Source organism: Gallinula chloropus (genome assembly GCF_964237585.1).
Source record: "Gallinula chloropus genome assembly, chromosome: Z".
Lineage (NCBI taxonomy): Eukaryota > Metazoa > Chordata > Aves > Gruiformes > Rallidae > Gallinula > Gallinula chloropus.
Genome location: NC_140089.1, coordinates 70,438,833 through 70,451,117, shown reverse-complemented (window position 1 = coordinate 70,451,117; position 12,285 = coordinate 70,438,833). Strand labels below are relative to the sequence as shown.

The window sequence follows — 12,285 nt, the reverse complement described above, 5'->3', positions numbered from 1 at the left end:
ATGGAATTTTAACTATGAAAATCCAAAGTGGTATTCTGCACAATCATCTATTCAATATATTAACATAGAAATTTTCATATTAAGTATGCAATTTACAAAATACAATTGAAAAAATAAAATCCCACTAAAATTTCATGCCATCACAAATATGATTCGAATAACTGCAGAAGAGGAAACAGACTCCTCTGCATTTCTGCTAGGACCAACCAGCCCTGAGAACCCAAGTGAACCAATCTTTCAGGAACTTACCTTGCAGAAAAGCTATTTTTTGGATCCAAACATATCCTGTAATGCTAACATCCTCAAATCTCAAATTTTGCCTATACTGAACCTCATGCTTTGAGCACAATGATCTTAAGATCTAGATCTCAAAGGCTTTTAGAGGTAGATTTTAATAACTATCATTGTAGAAATAAACATATTTTTAAATTATCAGTTTTACATGATTTTCCATTTTCTTTAAACTTTGAGAATTGTTACAAACCTGATAAAAAAACTAAACAAAACAAGCTACACTTATTAGCTGTAGATAGAAACCATACCTGCAAATTCCCTGAGCGTAGCTCTATTAAACAATAATCCTTCTTCCCAGCTGCAAGAAACAGCAGTCCCTGTGGCTTGCTTGTTCGAAACCGCAACCGTAAGGATGTCTGAGAGGATGCTTTCACCTTGTTCAATTCCACAAAGCTATCACCATAAAATGATACTGAAAGAAAGGAAAACAAACAGAAGATTTAGCCACACACCAAATAATCTTTTTCTTATCTACAGCTAAATATATATATTAAAAAACAGTTTTGACGATGCCTTCGAAAACATCTTCATCTACAGTATGCTTTTACAACTCTATCAGAAACAGCCACTGTCATCTCTGATGAGAAGACCCACAGGTGTCCTGCCTGCCATGTGTGACTCTTTCATGTGTTCTCATCCACCTCTTTTCCAGGATCAAGGGTCCTTGTTTCACGTCTACAGCCTCCAAATATGCCGGCTGCCCTGTTGCTCAGCCACTCAGTTCTGCACAGCGCCACTGCAATCCTTCACTCTCTCTCCCCTCTTTACTGCCAGTCAACAGTAACACCAGCAAATGCACTGCTTTTACCATTCCTGTTATTACTATACTGAATACAACAGATCCCAAGACCTCAAAAACTCTTCTAGTAACTTCCCTGCTACACAAAAAGAGAAAAAAAGAAAGAAAAATTTCTAAAACTAAAAAATAAAAAAGAAGCACAACCATTAACCCATCCTCCAATCTTTTGATCTATTATTACTTTATACACATTCCTAGCCAATGGCTGCTCAAAAGCATCTCATGTCAAACTTTACCAAAAGCCTTTTGGTAATCTAAATCTTAGCCAACTTTCTCAAGAAAACTCCAAGAGGTCTGTAAAGCAGAACTGATCTTTAATGAAACGTTACTCACTCTTCACAAGTTGATGCTACTTACTTCTGTGACTTTCATCCTTTGCTACATTATCTATAAATTTGAATGGTAAGGCTATCAGGCTTAATGCCCTCTGGTGGTATTTGTTTTAAACACTGGCATTAACTTCCCAGCCTCCAGGCTTCAGGTACCCAGGGAGTTTAAAGCATGAGACCAGATATTACCCTAAGCAAGTAAGTCATTTGGTCCCTGAGAGATTTTTAGGTTAATTTCTCTCACTCCCTGCACCCACTCACCCATAGAAAAAAGGAGTTTCACTTTGTGAATCTTCACAATTAGCAGTAAACATAATTTAGTTTTCTCTGCAATGGCCATGCCCTTTCTGAGTGCTTCTTTTATAGTGATAACTTAATCAACTGGTTCACTGGCCCTCTGCAGTGGTTTTGATCTTGATGTATTTAGAAAGGATTCAGTGGAAGCTTTGATTCCTTCAGACAGCTGATCCTTGACTTCCCTGCTCGATCAGGCCTATTTCCACATTACATCTGCCAAGGTTTATGATGCTTTCTGCTCAGCTGTGTTTGGATAGAACTCTTTAAGGACACAACCAATTAAATATTTATTTTGCAGCTTTTAGCTGCACTCTGTGACACCTTGCTCACTTTAACACAGTCTGTTTCAAAATTATGCATCCCCACAAAGGCCTTCTGAGGCTTAGTTGTCTGCTGACTGTCACATTCTGACAACCCTTACAAAGTGTGGCTTTAACTCAGACTCTGAACTGGATTCTGCACATTAGAGAATACCACATCAAAGATCTTCTTACCCAACTGTTTCATGAAACAATCACTAAGAGTACCTAAAACTTTATTATATTGTACATAAAAATTCTACATGGTTTTCCCAAGAATAAGATTTCATTAAACCCCCCACTCAAAAGCTGCCTAATAGTGTCACAGTAAGTACCTAGAGAAATGCAGGAAACAATTCTAGATTACAGAGTATATATATATTTCTTGCAAAGGAAGTCACCACTGTATAAGGCAAAAATGATTCCAAGCTGAGCAAAGAGGAATTCTTCCCCACCAGTTCATTTCTAGTACAGAAGCTTTCACCAGATCCTTCCAGTACCTGAAGGAGCCTACAGAAAAGCTGGAGAGGGACTGTTTAGGAGGGACTGTAGCGACAGGACATGGGGTAATGGGTTTACATTGAAAGAGGGTAGGATTTAGATTAGCCATTAGGCAGAAATTCTTCCCTGTGAGGGCGGTGAGGCCCTGCCACAGGCTGCCCAGAGCAGCTGTGGCTGCCCCCTCCCTGGCAGTGTTCAAGGGGGAGGCTTTTGGGCAGCCTGGGCTAGTGGAGGGTGTCCCTGTCCATGGCAGGTCCCTTCCAACCCAAACTAGTCTGTGATTGTGATAGCTCTAATATACCTTACAGGTATGCCATAAAATCTACACAGTAAGATAACCAAAACCACTTGTTGTATGTAGAAATGTTATTACTGTGGGGTTAATAAAGACTGACCTCCCTTTTAAAGTAAGTATTGGAACAACAGAACTAGAGACAAACCTCCAACGTGAGGACTAAATTTTACTAATAAGCCAGGAACAGTTTAAATTTTTATATTATAGTAAGTTCATATTATGGCACTGGCTAGGACTGTCACTGTTCTATCTACAATACAGATCAACCACAGAGGATTGTACTAATCCTACGGTGTTTTGGACACAGTAACACAGGTAAGTGAGAGGAGTCCCCTGACCTTCATCTCAGCAATGAGGCACTGAGATATCACCTTCCAGAAGATCTCAGGAAGTATAACCTAGATGTCTGAGATGTCTTCATCAAAGATGACTCCACTTCCTTCCACCATTGTAGAAATATCAGAATATCAGTATACAGTTATGGGTGCAAGGAGGTTCCACCTCAAGAAGACAGACCCTTCTCCTCACTCTGCTGAGACTTCATGAAGCAATTCCTTCTCTTTTGCTACATTACTGCTTAGAACACCTACAGAACTGGCAAGTAAGAGATTTCATTATCATTTTATCAGTGAAGTTATTCAGAAATTAACAAATGAAATCCAAAGCTTTCACAGACACTAATGTCCTGAAAGCTTCATTATCATCAGTGTAACACAGTCCCCAAATTTCACTGGTGAATTTCTGAATCAAAACTAGTGATGAAACCTGAAAGTAACTTTCAGCTTGGCAGGAAGCTACAACTACCACAAAGTCTTGCTCGCTCCCACCCTTGCAGTGGGATGCATGAGAGAATCAGGGGAAAAAAATAAAAAGTAAAATTGTGTGTTGAAATAAAGATAGTTTAATAAATCAGAAGAGATTAATAATAATGATATGAGAATATATGAAACAAGTGATGCACAGCACAACTGCTCACCACCTGAAGCCTATGCTCAGCTAGATCTCCAGCCAAACCCCCTCCAGGCCAACACCCAATTATATATGGACCAAGACATCATATGGTATGGAATATCCCTTTGGCCAGCGAGTCAGCTGTCCCAGCTTCTTGGGTGCCCCCACCTTCTCACTGGCAGGCCAGTATGAGAAGCTGGGAAGTCTCTGATTGCTTGGCAACAACTAAAACCATCAATGTGTTATCAACATTCTTCTCATCCCAAATGCAAAACTCAGCACTATACAAGCTGCCAGAAATTAAATTAACTCTATCTCAACTGAAACCAGGATATCAAGACATCAGATTCTCATTAGACTCAAGTATGTGGGGGAAAAAACACTGGATTTTAGGTAAGCAATTGAACTGAAAGGTAAACATATCCATGGATTACTAAGAGCAACCTAGAATAACTAGAAATGAAGTTGCAGAGTCAATATTTTGTGGTATGCCACTGGGAAAGTTTGGTGTTTATACTAAATATTAATTTCCTGGAAAAAAGAAATGTAAGTTAAATCTTTCACCTTCTGTAAAACACTTCAGAGTCAAAATCCATCACTGAAAGTGGGGCAGGAAAATCAACATCAGCCTAGGCACTGATCCAGCACTAAAAGAGATCTTGGGCCAAGACCACCAACAGTGCCTTGGCATGATTTCTGCTTCAGTACCCACCAAGCCAAGAAGTATGTTATTGTAACATAGGAATCAAGTTGTTCTAGAGCAGACACTTTTAGAATGATTTCTGGCTGACATTGTGTCATGAGTGACCTCAAAATTAATCTGTTGCCACCATTTCTGAAAAAATGGACATTTTATCCTGGACCACCTGATGGCAATCAAACCATTATATATAAGTAAGTGGGGTTCAGCAAACAGTATCAGCCTTTAAGCTTCCTTGCTACTGGAACAGGTGAAGTCAGCATATCACAGAATGGTCTTGGTTATAAGGGACCCTTTAGATGACCAAGTTCAACCATCACTCTAACATGCATCTACTACTAAACCATGTCCCTCAGCACCACATCTAATCATCTCCTTAATTCCTTCTGGTCTCCACTGTAGACAGGAAACAGCCAAAGATCCACGTCTTCACCCTTCCCTTTTACAGCTTTGTGCTCAAAGGACGTCACATGGAAAAGCTTTTGCTGCTGTACCTGAACCAGTAACCTGGATTTTTAAAATCATGTAATCCATATAAGTTTTTGCATTTACGACACATGAAAAAGAATAGCATTCACTTCCCTGCCCCTAAAGTCCATCCTTTTATATAAAAACATCTAAATACATATTTTGACCTTCAAGCAGAAATAAAAAATTATATAGTTCACATGTAAGAGAGTATTTCAAGTGTTTTATAGCAGTGTTTTATAGCAGCCTTACAGTACATATAGGGGGACTACAGGAGAGCTGGAGAGGGACTGTTTTAAAGGACATGCAGTAACAGGACAAGGAGTAAAGACTTTAAAACTAAAAGAGGATAGATTTAGGTCAGACATAATGGAAAAATTCTTCCCTGTGAGGGCAGTGAGGCCCTGGCACAGGCTGCCCAGAGCAGCTGTGGCTGCCCCCTCCCTGGCAGTGTTCAAGGCCAGGCTGGATGGGGCTTTGGGCACCCTGGGCTAGTGCAGGGTGTCCCTGTCCATGGCAGTGCTCTGGAACTAGATGTGCTTTGAGGTCCCTTCCAACTCAAACCATTCTATGAATGCCTTTAAAATAGTTAAGAGGTATCAGTGCCAGGGCCCTTTAGAGACAAAACTTTGGCCAAAAGCCTATGGTATAAGGAAAAACTAGGTAGATAACATTTAAAAGCATAGTCAGACATCCCAAATCCTTCAGATTATTTCCTTTTATAGGGAAAGGCTGAAAGCTGGGTCTGCTTAGCCTAGAGAAGACTGAAGGGGAATCTCATCAACCCTTATAAATACCTAAAGATCAGGTGTCAAGAGGCTGGGGCCAGTCTCTTTTCAGTGGTGCCCAGTGACGGGACAAGGGGCACAAACTGGAAGAGGATGAGGAAGCTCTATCTCAATATGAGGAAAAACTTCTTCACTTTAAGGGTGGCAAAGCACTGGGACAGGCTCCCCAGAGAGGTTGTGGAGTTTCCTTCTGGAGAGATTCAAGACCTGCCTGGACATAATCCTCTGCAACCTGCTACAGGTGATCCTCCTCCAGTAGGGTGGTTGGACTACAAGATTTTCAGAGGTCCCTTCCAACCCCTAACATACTGTGAATCTGTGATGTAGACGAAAAATATTTGTCTACTTTTACTACCTAAGATATTGATCTACTGTTTTCAATACCACCATACATGTCACAATTAGACCACAAAATTACTGTTGCTCACAGTGTTTCCATGTAGCCTACTAATTTTCTGTGAAAACAACTATATATGACTTTTTATGTGAGCAAGGGCAAGGGGGGAAGTCATGCAATCTATTACACTACCTAGTCATTAAAGATACAATCAAGACTAGCATCAACCACGTATTTTCAGTCAGGATCCTGTCCATACTCTAGAACTGCCACACCGGATGGTGTCTTTGACTTGTTTGCTGTCTCCTGCAAAGAGAAGAGTTGCTTCTGTGCCACAGTAACTACTCTGCTCAGACCACAGTCCTTGCAGCAGCCTCACAAAGCATGTCCTTATCTGCTCTATGTTTGAATCACATACCTCCCAGGATGCTCCAACTATACAATGTCCCTTCAAGAAAATAGTTATTTATATTTCTATGTGAAAAGGCTCAAGCATTTGTCCTAAAGTGCAGAAAGCACATGAAGCATGGGTTGTAACTGGCCCATCACTTGCTATCATCACCTCAAGTACCTCTAAAGGCAACACCCATTTTAATTATTTGCATGAGTAACTTTCCTGTTGTCCAGCTGAGATTTGCACCTTGAAGATCTCCTGCCACTCATTCACAAAAGTGTAACATGAACAGAATTCAGCTGGCACAGGTAGCTCAGATAAAAAATAATCTCCCAGATTACAGCAGTTTTCTACCTGTCAATTGACAAATTCAGGTCTGGTTTTAACTCTCCACTATTTAGGATGTTCAAGTAGAAGCTCTGCCTAAGAGGCAGCCTGTTTCTCCCTGTGGTTAGTGAAAAAGGTGTGACCTCTCCCTGTTGCAGACCAAGACTTCTCACACAAATACAAGACTACCAAGCACATTCTGTGAGTTCTTACTTCAGGGCTGAATGGAAACCAAAATGATCTAACTTAGTGCCCCTCTGTTTCTCTCCACCCTCAAAACAGACAAGTTGTTTTTCATTCTGATACATTCCTTCTGCACTTTTGAGTCTTTTAAGGTCCTCCAGTAAAAGATGGAGGGTAGAGATGAAAGCAGGTTTCCACACACTAAAACTACTTCAGGTTACATGAAAGTACAGCTTGGAGACTCATGAAGTGCCTTCATGCACTAGATTCTAGGCAAACAATGAGAGATGCCTTGAGTCCCAAACAGCTTCTGCTGCAACTAAGATAAAATATGCAGGGCCCAACATTTGAAGATACAGGTTCCAACTCTGCTCCCCTAAACCACAGGAAAAACAGCACACAACCTCCAACATGACAGGTATACTCTCCCTTGGGATAGGATCTGAGTGACAGAAACAAGTGTTCAGAGCCTATTAATACTAAATATAAGTAAGCTGTTGTGATACTACTAACTCCTGAACGCCTGGATTACTCTGGTTGTGCAGTACAAGCAGAGATGGATTAGAAGGGAGAGAACATTTATGCAAGAGTACCAAATTGCAGGTACTCAATGCAACAAGCTTTTAACAGCCCTCTATCAGAAAAAGGCAGAATGGGCAATTAAAGAATACATTTGCAATTATCACAGGCTCACGTCCTGAACTATGAACATGCTTAGAGCTGCCCTCCAGAACCAAGCCATTTCTCTAGCTCCTTCCAGCTAACAGAGCTTGGCAGTCAGGCTCAAGACTTCACCAAGCTCACGTGAAGAGCTGACAGTCCTCTACAAAGTAAAGTTCCTACTGTGCTCTACCTCTAAAAACAGACTCCATGTCTACAAAAGTTTGTAGCTTTAGCATGTTTCAGTTTTGTGCTGAGGAACTTACCTGGAACCATTTATCTGAACTGCACCACAGTGAGTCTTCCACATGCTGCATGTATCTGTTCCAAAATGTTTTGATTTGTATGTTTCTTTCATTATCTAATTGCTCCTTCCTTTAATCTGTCAGTAATATGGCAGTTTGAAATTTCTGTGACTACAGGAGAATCCTAACTTTAGAGCATATAAAAATATTCTGGATAAATAGATACTGGGTCCTAGCACTCAAACTGAATTACTTTAGAAGTCAGCTTCTGAAATAACTTCTCCAACTTGTGTGAAAAAGATGCTATGAAGATAGGATTGGAAGAAGAATTCATTATGTGAAGCCAGCCTAACTGAAAAAAATTCCTGTCAGGCAAAGTATCTTACATGGCTAACATTTTGTCTGAACTTTGGAATGATCTGCCCACGTATATGCACTGATGCAGCACATCAACAATAAAAATCACTGGGGTTTAAATTATAACAAAAGTAGTAAAAAAAAATTGCCATAGGCTTCATGGAGTTGTCAAGAGCTGCATATTCCAGACATAAAAATGATCAGTTCTGATGATTAAAAAAAAAAGAAAAAAATTGACGGCAACTACTTTCTTAGAGCGATTTCATATTCCCCTTTGTGCTTGTGGTCAGCCATGAAAAATCAGATTGGAAGTTGATTTTTTGAGTTGATAATTTGATCTCATGTTAGAAAACCTTAGTTTGCATGACTGCCCATTAAAAGTAGACTGAATGGACTTTAAAGTACTACCTAGAACTTCATTAGCATGACGAAATGAAGACTGCTCTTTCACAGGTGTAAGCTGATGCTGGTGACCTTCCTGCCTTTTACAGTTTATCTCAGTGCCTCTGGATTATGCTGGGGGGGGGATGGGGAGGGGGCGGGGAAGAGGCACGGTGTGGGGGTGTGGAAATGGGCCTCCTTCCAGTCTGATTCAGCAGCAATAACTCAATCCCCTGGAGAGAAAAATCCTTCAGAAAACTTTATTTGTAAATAAACACGCACTCATGCTTTTCTCTTAGAGTTTTATGGTATCTTTTTTGTTCTAAGTACTTGCTGCATCCCAGCTATCATTACATCCACCTGCCAAGACTGTGAAGCACTACCAATACCACAGAGTATCTTAGGTAATATGGTTTTCTTACCACTCATACAGTCAAAAAACAGAGTCCTGAAACTTCACAGAACAGAGAGTTTGGTTAATGAAACTTTGCTACCAGGACAAAGGGCAGAAAGAATGCAACAGAGTAACAGAAGGAAAATGAAGAACCAAAATAGGACACTTCATAATGAAAAAAGTACTACTTCCATCTTTGTCTTCTTATCTAAGCTGGCAGCAGATGACATTAACAGCACAGGAAAAAATGGAAAAGCAAAAGGAAGTTGCCAGACTCACTGGGAATGCCCATTAGGGCTCATGTTAATCATTATACAAAAGTGTAATGAACTCTCAGGGTTGATAAATACTTTCTCACTGTAGGACTTACGGTGAGATTCTGTGGGTAAATCAAATACTTTAAAGAGTCTACAAGTCTTTTACACTCACCTGAAATGTACACAGTGAGAAATATCCTTGTGTTGCATCTACAAATACTTTACACACCAGGTCAGATGATGTTTTTAACTGTCCCTTCCAACCCAAAATATTCTATGATTCTATGACTTCCAGATAAAAGGTAGTCCTGTAGTTAAAGCATTGAATATGACATGAACAGGGCTGGTGTTAATTTCTGGTTCTATCACAGAAATACACTGAAAAGCTGGGAAAACCACTTAAAGCCTGATTTCAGTTCACTGCCTACAAGAAACTGTTAGTGCTTTTTTTTTCCTTTCAGCCTTTGGCTGGTTTTCCATTTCACTCTTAAGATTTTTTTTTGAGCAGGAACTGTATTTCTGGGTACAGTTATAGCATCGCAGAAGCTGGAGTAAGAGGAGAGCTGGAATTTAGTGAGCTCACCTGGCAGTGATACTTCTTGACATGGCCCAGCAATGTTCAGCTTGAAGGCAGCTCACCTGGAGCATCCTCCACTGTTACATCTGGACAGCACAAGCAGCAGGCTGCACTGCTGATGCCCCTACCTACTGTTTGGAAATGTACCCTAGAGCTCTATCTTTGCCTTGCACTACCTGCTACACCAGGGATGGAGGATGCCATTGCAATGAAAGTAGTACAGGCTGGCCTGAACTACTGCCCACAAAATCAATGACAAAATCCTCCGTCATGAGATTTAAGACAATGCCACACTAGAGAAACTTCAGGGGCAGTCAGATATCCCTGACATCCTTGATAGCCCTGAGACATCTCTATGAGCAATACAAAAAATCTCCTCCTGCCCCACACACTGTTTTCTTGTTCACAGAATGGTTAACACCACCACTTAGAGCTTCACAGATTGGAATTCTCTCCTTGAAAGTCACAGAGGTGCATTTCATTGAAATATGTGAAATTAATCCTGTAAGGAAAACTACCAATTTGATCTTCATTAATCTCTGAAAAACTCAAAATTATTTTTTTAATTACAATATTTAGAGTTCATTTCTAACTAGTCTTCTGATCTAGTGAAAACAACCTACAATCACAGTAACTGACAAGACATTTCTAAAGGAGTGGCAATTGTTTTGTGTCGCATGGGACTGCCGAGTACAAGAAAAGCACACTTCATCTGCCTGCTGGCCCATTATTTTAAAAATGTATTTAAATAAGAAATTTGCAGTCTTTAATGTTCTAATTGAAGATACATCACAAAAAGAAAAACTAATCTTCACCTCAAGGTTTTGGCTACTCCCATGGTTTTGTGGACTGCCCAAGACATGCACCTTAACATGCAGGAGTGGCAGGCCCCTGGCACATCCGAAAAGCCAGATGTTAAGACTGCTAAATGTAGATGCTAAAGATGCCCCAAAAAAGACGCCAAAAAGTAGACACCCAAAGTCAGGACTGCTAGTTCACATACACAGCAAAGCGGGGAAAGGAATCAGGGGCAATATTCTTGTACCTGCCGTAGGGCTTTCCTCGTGTATGATTGTGAAAAAAAGAGAGAGAATGGAGGGGGTAGTTCTTCCCCACTGCTTGGGCTTTGTTTTTATTACAGTCGAGCTTTGCCAAGTCCCAGGACCTCTGCTGTAGGAGGGAAATCGGGGATCACCACAGCCTCAAACCCGAGCTAACAGACTCGGCCTTCACTCCAAAGGAAGGGATCACCTACCCCTTCACTGAAACGCCCGCCGTCCCCAACACCTGTGCGGCGGCTGGCAGCGGCCAAACCGCAAAGCGCCAACCGCGCGCTGCCCGCCACCCGCCCCGCTCCACCGCGCAGCCCGGCGGCTCCCGCCCCACGCCGAGGGGCCGCGGCCACTACCCGGCCTCACCCGCCGGGGACCGGGCCTAGGGGCTGCCCCGCCACACCGACCTCCGCTGGGCCGGAGCAGCGGGGCACCCTCGGGCCGGCTGCTAACTCTCGCGGGGCCGCTGGCGAAGAGCTCGCTCCAGCGCTCAAGCAAGCGCCACCGGGCCGCGGCAGCGAGAGCCCCGGGCCGGGGCTCCTCTCCTCACCGTGCTGAGGGCTGCCGGCCAGTCAACGCCAGGCCGCCCCTTCCCCCGCCCGGCGCAGGTGCCTTCCGGCCGCCCGGTCCCCAGGCCAGCGCCGTCTCCCGCCATGGCGGCGCCCCGCGGGCAGCCCTACCTGCGACAGCCGGCCGGCCGGCGGGCAGCAGCAGCGCCAGCAGCAGCAGCAGAGCGGTGGGCGCGCTGGCCCCCCGCCTGCCCGCCATGCCGCTGCCACGACGGGGCCGGAGCCGCCACCCGACCGGGCACCACTGCCACAGGCGGCGGGGCCGGGCCGGGGGGCGTCCCTGGGAACCGGCAGGAGCGGGTCACCGCCCCGGACCCGCCGCCAACTCCCGGAGGGGCCCCGACCCAGCGCTCCTTGCCGCCGCCCCGGGACGGCCTCTTCCCTCCCTTCCTCCTCACGGCGCAGCTGTTCCCGCGTCCCGCCCCCCACTCCCGAAACAGCGGGCTGGGGCGAGAGACGGGGCAGCGCGCCGCCCCACAGCCCCGGGCCGCCGCTCCGTCGCCGGTCCCTTCGGGGCCCCAGGCGCCGTACACAGCGGTTGGTCACGCCAGCAGTCAGGGACGCGGTGCGGCCAGCCGGGCTGCTCGGCGCCAGTTGCTCACGTCTGAAAAGCCCGCCGGGGGCTCCGGGGAGGCTGTGGGCCACCTGCCCCAGGGACAGGTTGACTTTCCTCGCGGCCCTGGTTTCGTCTTTGCTCCAGGGCCCCAATGCCGTTGATAGCTGCTGTCGGTGGTTCGCACGATGTACCCCTCTCCGCATCCTGCCAGTCAGCAGGAGGGGGCTGCCGCGAGGTGCCCCCAAAGCCTCCGGTTCTCCTGGCTGCGGCAGACC

At 44.1% G+C, this 12,285-nt stretch overlaps 1 protein-coding gene across 1 annotated transcript in view; it reads right to left on the bottom strand.

Moving 5' to 3' along the window:
- Positions 1–11,653, bottom strand: part of LOC311204106 (chondroitin sulfate proteoglycan 4-like) — a gene marked incomplete at both ends in the record, with an annotated part of 37,914 nt that extends 26,261 nt beyond the window's left edge. Inside the window, 2 exons of the mRNA XM_084278979.1 lie at positions 543–706; positions 11,566–11,653. Coding sequence (XP_084135105.1) covers positions 543–706; positions 11,566–11,653 — 252 coding nt within the window. The remainder of the gene's footprint in view (positions 1–542; positions 707–11,565) is intronic.
- Positions 11,654–12,285: the final 632 nt, after the last annotated feature.